Genomic DNA, 13,664 nt, shown 5'->3' on the forward strand with positions numbered 1-13,664 from the left:
AGGGGGTGTATACTTATGCCCCTGTATTTTAACATAGGGGGGTGTATACTTATGCCCCTGTATTTTACATAGGGGGTGTATACTTATGCCCCTGTATTTTAACATAGGGGGGTGTATACTTATGCCCCTGTATTTTAACATAGGGGGTGTATACTTATGCCCCTGTATTTTAAGGAAGAACATTTATTTATTTATTTACAGTATTCATTCACAAAGAAAATCTGTACCCTTAAAGGTCGTATTATCGTATATAATTGTACAGCACTTTGGGGCGGTAGTGACTGTTTGTAAATGTGCTATATAAATAAACTTTGACCTTGACCTTGACCTTGTATTTTCCTAATTGTTTTGAATAAAGGCACTGAGACCAATTTTAAAAAGATGATTTTTTTATTCCTCTTTTTAATCAACTTTAGCATGGGGGGGGGGTAAACTTATTCAAGTTTGTTCAAGTTTACCCCCCTCATGTGTAGCCTGACTCCACAGCGCTGTGGCAACGTGCCGGCAGCGTGAGGCTAGCCTGAAACTGACATTTGACTTTGGTAACAAAATGCTTGCTACACACGTAACGTCAGGCAAAACGTTAGCTTAGCATCAGGATCCCACAGTCTTCCTGCTGGTTCCACACGTCATGTTGGACATCTCGCACCAAAAGATCCAGAGCGGATCCAGAGTCTGTTCAGAGACGGTGGAGTCCTGGAGGTTTTAGAGATCCACGTCTTTGGAAGGAAAACTAAAAAAAGTGTCTTGTGTTTGACAGGGAAGTCCTTTCCTTCAGGCTAGTTTGGTGATGGTGAGGCTTCCCTTGATCCACAACGTGTCGATGTCCCCGAGGGACGGCAGTCTGTGGTGGAAGTCAAACAGCTTCTGTCCGTCCACAAACACACGAAACCCACTTTGTTCACAGTGGATCTCGATCTGGGAGGAGAGACGAGACACAAGTGGATGTTTGGGCGGTTTTTAATTTAAATTTTTATTTTTTTAAAGTGAAACCAGACAAAAGATCTTCTAACTTAAATCGTCTTTTTAAAAGGACATGGTGCTCTTCAGAGCAGGATACCCAGGGCTCGGTTTGCACCTATCACCATTTCTAGCCACTGGGGGGGGCCATAGGCAGACCGGGGGAACTCATTAATGTTAAAAACCTCAAAATGGGAAATTTTCACGCCATGGGACCTTTAACAGTGTCTGTTTTTCAAGCCATCTGAGAAAATAGAGTTCCTAAAAATCTGTGGGGATAGACATGAATCCAGATGTGTTCGTAAGTTTAGAAACCCGTGCTACAGTTGACTAAAAAGAGGGGTAAAAAAAATCATCTTTTGGAAATTTATCTTAATGCCTTAATTAAGAAATTAGAAGAAATCCAACCTTTAAGGAAACCAATTTTCTTCGTGAATGAATAATGTATCATAGATAAATAAATGTTGGATTTTTCCTATTTTTTTAATTGAGGCATTAAGATAATTTTCCAAAACATGATTCTTTTATTCCCCTTTTTAGTCTACTTTAGCATGGGTTCCTAAATTTATGCCAACCTGATAGCTGCAGAGAAGAAACTACCTCCTATTGGATCAAACGACCCGATATCGGTCGTTTGATCCTACCCCCTAATATGTCGTATAGTTTGGAGGACTTGTAAACAGATTCAAGGCTTTTAGGAAACCAGTCGGGACCAAAATTCAACCGATCCCCCCAACCCCCACCCCATGCTCAGTCCCTGCTGCCACATCTCCGTGACACAGATTGAGGGTTTGCTGGTACCTTGAACGGCTGGTCTCTGATGAAGGGGAAGAAAGGCACGTCTCTGTCGGTGTCCCCCCAGGATCCAGACACACAGGCTCTGCGCAGGACTTGTCTGTCCTTGAAACGGACACAGAGCTCCAGAGCCACGTCCGGCGGCGGCTCCCTGGATGTTCCACGGCCGCGCGTCAGGGCGAGGTAGAACCTAACGGAGAGACCGATACCAGCCGTAAGGCAGCGCTGTGGATGAGGTCTGGCAATGGGAGACTAAAGCCTGATGGTGGCATGGGAGGCAGGGCCAGAAGTCCACCAAAATCATGTCTCTGGGGACCATGAATACTAGGGGTGTGCAAAAAATCAAGACCATTCAAATGCTGAAATACTATTCAAATGTGACTTTTTTTTATAAATATGTTGACTAACGTTAACTAATCTTCCACTTCTCGCCTTGGCCTCCCCGCGTGTGTCACTCACGTCACGTCTTATGAACAATGACTAAGCGGGAGTGAGAAACACCAGGCATTGTAAGGTCTAAGATAACGTTACGTACAGAGTAGTGTTAGTACAACATCATGGAGCTAACGCTACGTTCCGAGTAACATTAGCACAACATCACGGAGCTAAGGTTACATACCACGGAGCTAAGGTTACGTACCACGGAGCTAAGGTTACATACCACGGAGCTAAGGTTACGTACCACGGAGCTAAGGTTACATACCACGGAGCTAAGGTTACGTACCACGGAGCTAAGGTTACATACCGAATAGTGTTAGTACAACATCACGGAGCTAACCCTACGTACCGAGTAACGTTAGCACAACATCACAGAGCTAAGGTTACGTACCACGGAGCTAAGGTTACGTACCACGGAGCTAAGGTTATGTACCGAATAGTGTTAGTACAACATCACGGAGCTAACCCTACGTACCGAGTAACGTTAGCACAACATCCCGGAGCTAAGGTTACGTACCAAATAGTGTTAGTACAACATCACGGAGCTAACACTACGTACCGAGTAACGTTAGCACAACATCACGGAGCTAAGGTTAAGTAACGAGTAGCGTTAGTACAACATCCCATAGCTAAGGTTACGTACCAAATAGTGTTAGTACAACATCACGGAGCTAACGCTATGTACCGAGCAACGTTAGTACAACATCATGGAGCTAAGGTTACGTACCGAGTAGCGTTAGTACAACATCACGGAGCTAACCCTACGTACCGAGTAACGTTAGCACAACATCACGGAGCTAAGGTTATGTAACGAGTAGCGTTAGTACAACATCACGGAGCTAACGCTTCGTACCGAGCAACGTTAATACAACATCATGGAGCTAAAACTACGTACCGAGTTACGTTAGTACAACATCACGGAGCTAAGGTTACGTACCGAGTAGCGTTAGTACAACACCACGGAGCTAAGGCCCTGCTATGCTCTGCTGTGCCCTGCTATGACATGAACTACTACAACTGCTACCTCTAGCTATAGTTTCATTATCTTTACCGTTACTATAATTGCCACTGTTCATCGTACCCCCCCCCAACCGGCCCCGTCAGACTCCGCCTACCAAGATCCTGGGTCTGTCCCAGGTTTCTGTCTGTCTCACTAAATGCTCTTTGTTATTATTGGAATTGCCCGGTCTCTGTACATGTTTACCTGTCAGGGTGGGAGTCCACAACACCGACCACTACAACCTTCTTCCCGGACGCATCCCGTCTGTGATGTGTCCTCTGAAAGGAACCGCCTGCACACACACACACACACACACACACACACACACACACACACACACACACACACACACACACACACACACACACACCACACTTTTACTTTTTTAATATCAGAAATATGGGATGCAGAATAAGCGCTGAAAATGGCAAGAAAAAAAAGACAAAACAATGAGAAAAGCAACAAAAACATTTGCGTATTTTCATTATTCTATATATAGTATATACATAAATACACATATATATACAGTATATCTACAGTATGTATATGTACATTTCCATACCACTCCATTATAGACAGATGATCTGAGTGGGGGGGGGGCTGGTCTTTAACGCATATCTACATTGGCCATTATTAGCAACCATTCATCCAATGCTACAAAGGCTCATTCTGTTCACTCATCTGATATTATTTTAAAAAACTGAGGAAACATTGGGGAACACTTTTGAAATTATGTAAGCACATAATGGAATCTGACCTGCCGCCATTAACATGATCGTCCATAACATTAAAAATACTCGTGTCATTCTGTCACTGAGCGTTTGGGCCGCTGTGAGGAGCAGACATCTTGAGAACAAAGTGTGGGAATGACATGGAGCGGAGGGCTGCAGGTGGGAATCAAACCCGCGGCCGCTGCACCCAGGACCGAGCGCTCTACCAGGTGAGGTACCCAGGGGCCCAAAATCCTAACATTTTTAGAAAAACAGTTACCAGATTTGTGTCCAGCGTTTGTCGCTCAGCAGCCTTTCCAGTAGGAACAACCCCTTTTCTGAGGAACACCCCTTCTGAAAGACAAAAGACTCAATTTTAACGTCCAACACTCGATCTGTGGAGAGATTTGGAGATACACCAGGCTGGTAGGATGCTGAACTCTCTCCCCCCTCTCCCCCCCTCCCCCCTCTCCCCCTCTCCATCTCCCCCCTCTCCCCACTCTACCCCAGTTATATAAACATCCTGGACTTTGGACCACAATGGCTGCCTTGCCTTGCACTACTCCGCTTGCACACTTGTTGTTGTCCTGAAACACCTCGGGAACACATTTCTGCTGCTCTACATAACCGGCACCACTATGCTACCGCCCTGACTTGTTGCACTATCATATCACATTGACTGTCTACTGTATGCATAATTGCACATTTTTAACTCAATTTTTGCTGCTCTTATTATCCTCATTGTATAAGTCTTCTTATTTTTACTTTTGATATTGTTTACTTGAATGTTATGCTTGTCCGTGGACCTGGTTGGTTAAATACGGCTCGTCTTTAAGAGGGAAACGTAATTTCGATCTCTTTGTCTGTTTCGACGTGTGAAGAAATCGACAATAAAGCAGACTTTGACTACTTTGAATTTAAAGGAAAACGTCATTAAAATCATCAGGATTCAATTCAGTTTCGTTCTCAAATCACTCGACGGTCCGCATCGCAATTATTTATGGTCAGAGTCCACAAAAAAATAACATTTAATCAAGTCACTTCCCCTATGTGGACATAATAATAATAATAATAATAGTAATAGTAATAATTAAATACCTTTATTAATTCGCAAGGGTCAATTACATTTACATTCTGTTGTTATTACACTCATTAACACACAGAACTACACACACACGCTCAGGACCTATACATGCACTAATTGGAGAGAGATGTCAGAGTGGTGTGTGTGTGTGTGTGGGGGGGGGGGGGTGCGGGGGGGGGGGGGTGCTGCCCATGGAAAGTTGCCCAAGCAGTTGGGGGTTCGGTGCCTTGCTCAAGAGCACCTTAGCAGTGCCCAGGAGGTGAACTGGCACCTCTCCAGCTACCGGTCCACCACCACACTTTGGTCCGAACGGGACTTGAACCGACAACCCTTCGGTTCCCAGACAACTCCCTACGGACTGAGACACTGAGCAAAATATATATATAATATATATTATATATATATATATATATATATATATATATATATATATATATATATTAAAAAAAAATTAAATAAATAATTTAGACTTTTTGTGCGAGCACATGAAAGCGGTGTATTGTGACAGGTAGAGAAAGGACCACAGTGCAGCCGAGCCGCCGATGCTAAATATTAAATTATATATAAATAATTTACTAAAATACAAATAAATACATAAAATACCGAGCACCCACGGGTGCCAGACTGCCAGCAGGCTGCATTCATTTGAAACGAAACGCTGCGGTTGGTGCTGAGTGGAGCGTCTGTCGTCGTGTGATTGGTTGGGTCGCTGGCGCTTTTTCAGACGTTTTTGTTGCTTATTTTGGATTTTTTTGTCGCCTTTTTCAATGTTTTTTGGGACATTCTTTTCCAACAATTTGACGCCTTTCTGGAGTTTTTAAGTTAAGATTTTTTGTTCCCTTTTGAAGTGTTTTTGTCGCTTTTTTCCAACATTTTTCACCTTCTGACATTGGTTTTGTAGTGGTCTTGATTTTCTTTCCACTTAGTTTTTTTTGGGGGCTTTATGTTACTTTTTCAAGGTTTTTTTTCATGTTTTTTCTGATGGTTTTTTTCTATAGATGCAGACATGTCACATAATAAATATATATAACACACATATATCAATATATAAACACATATTTATTCATTTACCTGCTGTAATTGTGTTGTACATGTACAATGCCAATAAAGACCAATGTCTGCAGCTCATTCTGTTAAAAACAATCCTGAGAAAATCGTATTGTGGACTTAGAAGTCGTGAATCGTATCGGATCGTGAGTAGAGTGCGTCGTGACATAAAGATGTCTAAAACGCCGCCACATGGATAAATACAGCTTTTATTTTGTTAAACCTGACCGGAAGTTGCATTGTATGTGCTTCCATGCAGCTTGACACCCTATTGGACGACGCCAGGTTCTTTCAAAAAACTTCAGAAAGTTGGTTGTCAGTCACATGAGAAACCGAACTCTGGCGGATTGATCTGAGCGCTCAGGTTCCTCTCGGCCGTGGTGGTTGATATCATCTCTCACCTGCTCCCTCAGGTGTGTGTGCGCGTGTGTGTGTGTGTGTGTGTGTGTGTGGTTTGGACTCACCTTTCTGCCCTGCGCTGCCAGTGCCCCCCTGCTGTGAGTTTCAGCCATGTTGTCGACCTGAGAGGAAACAAAAAACATGAAAATGAGCTGCCGTCCAGTTTGTCTGGCTCCTGTTGGGTGAGTCGGCGCTGACGTTAAAGCTTCAACCTGCCTCTTTACACGCACACACACACACCACACACACACACACACACACACACCACACACCACACAACACACACACACACACACACACCCCACACACACCACACAGCTCTGTAATCAGCTGGCCCTGCATGCCTTTCTCTCTCAGGTCAATAACAAGAGAGCTCATTGTGAGGCTGGAGCTGGGGGCAAAACCCCCAAATATGAAATCCTCTGCAGGTTTTCTTTTACTGTTCCAACACCTGATATTTATTCCTCAAACAACAACAACTTTCTCAGACTCATTTATATTAAAAAATGACAAAAATAAATCTTGATAGTTTGCTTAAAAAGTGAAAAGAGAGAATCCATATTTGTTCCTGTTCGTCTGTTGATAGACAGTTCTAATACCCCACGAACATGTTTTAAAATTATTAAAACAACAAGTTCTCAGTAATTTCCTAAAACTGCTCACATGTTAGTTTTTATCAAACAAAAAGGAGGAAAAAGTGCAATTGTTGGGGACTATTTTCAGCAGCGGATTAATCCTCATTTGGTGCTCTAGTGAGTATTTGCGGCAGCAGGACGGTGCGTGCGCGCGTCAGTGTGTGGGAGTATGTGTGTGTGTGTGTGCGTGTGTGTGCGTGTTATTAATAGGCTACAAGTCAAGTCTTATCTATTTTATCATTGTTGTGTCAATGTTGTGTGTGTGTGTGTGTTTTCAATAGGCTAAAAGCCAATGTATATCTTATCTATTTTATCAATGTTGTGTAAATGTTGTGTGTGTATGTGTGTGTGTGTGTGTGTGTGTGTGTTATTCCTTACATTAAAAGGCTGACAGGAACCAGAAATCAAGAACAAAATCAAGTGAAGTCCCAAAACTCACCTCACCAGTCTGCAGCTGAAGACGCTCTATCTTTACTTCTGCTGTTTTATTCATAAACGCTGAATAACCTGAGACTAAACCGTCTAAAAGGAGACAAAGACTGTCAAAAAAACATCAAAAAGGAGACAAAAACGTTGAAAATATATGTCCAAAAAACCTTGAAAAAAAAAGGAGATGCAAACTTATAAAAAAAAAATGGTCCGAAAAAACTTGAGAAAGGAGACACAAATGTCAAAAAGAATTCTCCCAAAAACCTTGAAAAAAAGAAAAAGAAACCCTTTCGTAAAAAGCCCAGCTTTAGTATTGGGGAGTTCAAACCACCCCCCCCCCCCCCCCCCCCCCCCGCCCACTTCCACACAAGAAGATTCTGCAGCTGAAGTCCGGAGCTTCTCTTTCTGTTTTTATTCTCAAACCCTGAAAAACCTGGAAGCCTTCGTCGTAACGTTCCTTTAGTTTCCTGGTGAGGAGGGTGAAGAAAGGGAGGAAGGGAGGAAGGGAGGAAGGGAGGAAGCAGCGAGAGGTCAGAGGAACCGGGTCGAGCCGGAGGAAACGACATCAGTCGCTGATTCCACATGTTTAAAAAAGGAGAGACAAGCTTTCAAAAAATGGCCTGAAAAAACTTGAAAACAGGAGACAAAAAACGTTCAAAAGAAATTTCAAGAAACATTTATAAAAGGAGACAAAAACATTGAAAAAATATCCCCCCAAAAACTTGAAAAATTCTCCTAAAAACCATGAAAAAAGGAGATGAAACTTTCAAAAAATGTCCAAAAAACCTCAAAAACAGGAGACAAAAACAATTCAAAAGAAATTTCAAAAAACTTTGAAAAAGGAGACAAAAACATTGAAAAAAAATCTCCAAAACACCTTGAAAGAATTCTCCTAAAAACATGAACGGAGGGGACATGTCTGCACATATAAAAAAAAAAAAGAAGTAAAAAACATGTCATTTCCCCCCCAAAAACCCCTGAAAAAGGAGACAAAAACGTCCGTTTTGCAGTACTTTCTCTTCTCTTATTTGGTTTATTGTGACCGTCATGCGCCAAAAACACTGAGACGAGTTCCTCATGTGTGGAAAAGAGAAAATAATTGAATTAAATTCATTTAAAAGATTTCTGTTTCAGCACAGAGCTGACGTTCAAAAAAAGAAAAGAAATAGAAAACACACGCACAACAGTGATAATTTTGTGCACTTTTTTTTTTTATGAAAAGCAAATTACATTTCAGTTTATAACGATCTTATTAAAGAGCGTCATCATGGTACAAAAACTACATAAATAAGAAAAAACAAAGCAAAAACAGCGGGATGACGTTTAAAAACATCCCTAAAAACAGTGAAAAACCCGGGGCCTGTTGCACGAAACCGGGATGAGGATTAAGCCGGGATGTTCAAGTTACCCTGGATGAATTTAACTTTTTTTTTATTTTAAATTTTGGGGCTTTTCCCTTTTTATTTTAGTGACAATGGATAGACATGAAAGGGGGGGGAGAGATGGGGGGTGACGGGTCGGATCTTTTCTAGTTTTTGTCCCGTTCGGATTGTTCTGTTTGAAGATTGATTGTAGAAAGATATTTAAAATTAGAGCTATCTTAAAGAGATTTGTGCGCAGGGTTTTAAAACATAAGGGTTTGAAATTAAGCCTACACTGTAAATAATTATTGTGAAATCTCCAGTTATTTCCTTCAGATTTCACAGTAACATACTGGATATTATTTTATAGTAAAATGCTGTAAAGGTACATTACAACCTTGCAGTAGTCTAAGCATTACTGTAAAAAAACCTCACAGTAGTCTAAGTATTACTGTTAAAAAAATCACAGTAGTCTGAGTCTTACTGTAAAAAAATCACAGTAGTCTAAGCATTACTGTAAAAAAAAATCCCAGTAGTCTAAGCATTACTGTAAAAAAATCCCAGTAGTCTGAGTCTTACTGTAAAAATATCACAGTAGTCTGAGTATTACTGTAAAAAAAATCCCAGTAGTCTAAGCATTACTGTAAAAAATCCCAGTAGTCTGAGTCTTACTGTAAAAAAATCCCAGTAGTCTGAGTCTTACTGTAAAAAATCCCAGTAGTCTGAGTATTACTGTAAAAATATCAAAGTAGTCTGAGTATTACTGTAAAAAAAATCACAGTAGTCTGAGTATTACTGTAAAAAAATCACAGTAGTCTAAGCATTACTGTAAAAAATCACAGTAGTCTGAGTATTACTGTAAAAATATCACACTAGTCTGAGTATTACTGTAAAAAATTTACAGTAGTTTGAGTATTACTGTAGAAAAAAATCAATATAGCCACTATAGTTAAGTAAACTACTATATTTTTACTTTTTTTATCTTATGTTGTGTTTGATTGTTTTGTATTTTACAATAAATACATAAAATATTGTAAAAGGGAAGTACGGTTAGTACCTTTACTGTAAAAAGAATTCACAGTAACTTGCTGCTAATTGTTACAGTAAGTTACATTAAATGTGTTACAGTGTAGTCCTTAGGGTCCATTTCCCGAGGAACATTAATTCCCTCTGCTCACTTTTAAGGCAAAGGCTAAATAATAATACATTTTATTTATATAGCGCTTTACATGCTCGGCTACTCAAAGACACTTTACAGTAAAACCAGCACATTTAGCACATAAAACAGATGCAGCAATTAAACCAACACATGAAACACGCATGTTAAAGCTATCTACACCTGTATGGACGTAGCTTCACTTGTTCATCCTGGTTATCTACACCTGGCTGGACATAGCTCCACCTGTTCATCCTGGTTATCTACACCTGGCTGGACATAGCTCCACCTGTTCATCCTGGCTATCTACACCTGGCTGGACATAGCTTCACCTTCTCATCCTGGTTATCTCCCCTGGCTGGACATAGCTCCACCTGTTCATCTGGTTATCTACACCTGGCTGGACATAGCTCCACCTGTTCATCCTGGCTATCTACACCTGCTGGACATAGCTTCACCTTCTCATCCTGGTTATCTACACCTGGCTGGACATAGCTCCCCTGTTCATCCTGGTTATCTCCACTGGCTGGACATAGCTCCACCTTCTCATCCTGGTTATCTCCACCTGGCTGGACATAGCTCCACCTTCTCATCCTGGTTATCTCCACCTGGCTGGACATAGCTCCACCTGTTCATCCTGGTTATCTACACCTGGCTGGACATAGCTTCACCTTCTCATCCTGGTTATCTCCACCTGGCGGGACATAGCTCCACCTGTTCATCCGGTTATCTCCACCTGGCTGGACATAGCTCCACCTTCTCATCCTGGTTATCTCCACCTGGCTGGACATAGCTCCACCTGTTCATCCTGGTTATCTCCACCTGGCTGGACATAGCTCCACCTGTTCATTCTGGTTATCTCCACCTGGCTGGACATAGCTCCACCTGTTCATCCTGGTTATCTCCACCTGGCTGGACATAGCTCCACCTTCTCATCCTGGTTATCTCCACCTGGCTGGACATAGCTCCCCTGTTCATCCTGGTTATCTACACCTGTATGGACGTAGCTCCACCTGTTCATCCTGGTTATCTACATCTGGCTGGACATAGCTCCACCTGTTCATCCCGGCTATCTACCCTGGCTGACATAGCTTCACTTCTCATCCTGGTTATCTCCACCTGGCTGGACATAGCTCCACCTGTTCATCCTGGTTATCTCCACCTGGCTGGACATAGCTCCACCTGTTCATCCTGGTTATCTCCACCTGGCTGGACATAGCTCCACCTGTTCATCCTGGTTATCTACACCTGGCTGGACATAGCTCCACCTGTTCATCCTGGCTCGGCGAACATGCAACTGATATCTTGGATATCTTCATTCTACTTTCGTGCAAGGGGCCCCGGAACATTCAAAATTCTGTACATTAAAAAAACATAAAATGGCGCCTGGGGTATATCATCTGGTAGAGCGCACGCCCATGGACATAGACATGGACGTGGACGTGGACATGGAGGTGGACATGGAGGTGGACATGGAGGTGGACATGGACATAGACATGGAGCAGATGTCCGCAGGTTCATTTGCTTCATGTCCCGTCCCGTCCCAAATAATATAAATAAAGGCCTAAAATACCAAAAATTATCTTTTATAAGACAAAACAGTACATGAAAATACATACAAAAAACATACAAAATAAAAATGCATACAAAAATGAAGACATTAAATACGTAAAAATAAAAATACGTAAAAAAATAGTGATTGACGTGCACTCAGAGGACGCTGTCCAACGTCCCCGTTGGCAACACGCTGATTATTTTTTGTTCAAAGGACTTTAAGTTTCATATCTTAAGTTTGTATTTTTATACATTTTAATTATCAGAACTTTAATATATTTTGATGTTCTGTTGTGACAATAAAACAAATTATCATATTATTTTAGTGAGAACTCATAAATGACTACAAATAACTAATGTTAGGGAAATATGTTTTGTAACGCGTTTCTTGATTTAAAAAAATAAATATATAAATATCGGCCGATATATCGGCATATCGGATTTTTAAATAACCAAATATTGGTATCGGTATCGGCCTTAAAATCCTTTATCGGTCGGACTCTAATGGGTTTTACTAACATCACTGTTCTGAATCTTTTCAAAATAAGAGTCCTAATGCAAAGTGCTTTAACTTGGGTGCGTCCTCTGTTTTCGACAGGGTGAAACTGTCATCTGGTCTCATGTGGGTGCTGTCCCCGGTCTGAGTTTCCCGCTGTCTGCTCGTCCCAGTCGTCTACACCAGTCGTCCCAGTAGGAAGGAGAAAGACGCTCCCAGCGCCAGACCCAGAACCAGGAAGAAGGTCATCAGGGATCCGGCGGTCTCGCAGTCTTGGCAACGCACCATCCTGACGGAGACAACACACCACACACACCACACACACCACACACACACACACACACACACACACACACACACACACACCACACACACACACCTTACAACACGGCCGCAAAGACTCAGTCTCCCAAGTTGATTCCTTAAACTAAGACAATGAGATACTATATCTGAAGTCTCTTTTATATAGACCTTAGTGGTCCCTAATACTGTATCTGAGTCTCTTTTATATAGACCTTAGTGGTCCCCTAATACTGTATCTGAAGTTTTATTCTTTATATAGACCTTAGTGGTCCCTAATACTGTATCTGAAGTTCTTTTATATAGACCTTAGTGGTCCCTAATACTGTATCTGAAGTCCTCTTTATATAGACCTTAGTGGTCCCTAATACTGTATCTGAAGTCTCTTTTATATAGACCTTAGTGGTCCCCTAATACTGTATCTGAAGTCTCTTTATATAGACCATAGTGGTCCCCTAATACTGTATCTGAAGTCTCTTTTATATAGACCTTAGTGGTCCCTAATACTGTATCTGAAGTCTCTTTTATAGACCGACCTTAGTGGTCCCTAATACTGTCTGAAGTCTCTTTATATAGACCTTAGTGGTCCCCTAATACTGTCTGAAGTCTCTTTATATAGACCTTAGTGGTCCCTAATACTGTATCTGAAGTCTCTTTTTTATAGACCGTAGTGGCCCCTAATACTGTATCTGAGTCTCTTTTATATAGACCTTAGTGGTCCCCCTAATACTGTTATCTGAAGTCTCTTTATATAGACCTTAGTGGTCCTATACTGTTTCTGAAGTCTCTTTTATATAGACCTTAGTGGTCCCCTAATACTGTATCTGAAGTCTCTTTTATATAGACCTAGTGGTCCCTAATACTGTATCTGAAGTCTCTTTATGTAGACCTTAGTGGTCCCTACTACTGTATCTGAAGTCTCTTTATATAGACCTTAGTGGTCCACTAATACTGTATCTGAGTCTCTTAATAGACCTTAGTGGTCCCTAATACTGTATCTGAGTTCTCTTTATATAGACCTTAGTGGTCCCTAACTGTAAACTGATGTCTTTTCCCCAAAATTCAGCCATGGTGCAGAATTACCATGTCTCTCTCTCTCTCTCTCTCTCTCTCTCATGGATGGGCCAAATACTCTAGATGGGCAAAGCAGAGAAAAGGGGAGGTAACCTTGCCCCTTATGACATCATAAGGGGAAGATTCAGGCTCGGTGCATCTGAGTTTTCATTTTCTCAAAGGCAGAGCAGGATACCCAGGGCTCGGTTTATACCTATCTCCATTTCTAGCCACTGGCAGGCTGGGG

The 13,664-nt window shown here is 41.7% G+C and overlaps 1 protein-coding gene and 1 pseudogene across 1 annotated transcript; both read right to left on the minus strand.

The window, feature by feature from the left end:
* Window positions 1–465: 465 nt before the first annotated feature.
* Window positions 466–6,428, minus strand: LOC116706689 (galectin-related protein-like; annotated as a pseudogene).
* Window positions 6,429–11,020: 4,592 nt separating this feature from the next.
* LOC116704758 (equilibrative nucleoside transporter 1) lies at window positions 11,021–12,353 on the minus strand (the record flags this gene model as incomplete). Its single annotated transcript, XM_032540364.1, is given in 1 exon segment — window positions 11,021–12,353. A coding segment is annotated over 1 exon segment (112 nt), but the record flags the coding sequence as incomplete, so codon positions are not given.
* Between the last annotated feature and the right edge of the window lie 1,311 nt (window positions 12,354–13,664).

Source organism: Etheostoma spectabile, chromosome 2 (genome assembly GCF_008692095.1).
Source record: "Etheostoma spectabile isolate EspeVRDwgs_2016 chromosome 2, UIUC_Espe_1.0, whole genome shotgun sequence".
Classification (NCBI taxonomy): Eukaryota; Metazoa; Chordata; class Actinopteri; order Perciformes; family Percidae; genus Etheostoma; species Etheostoma spectabile.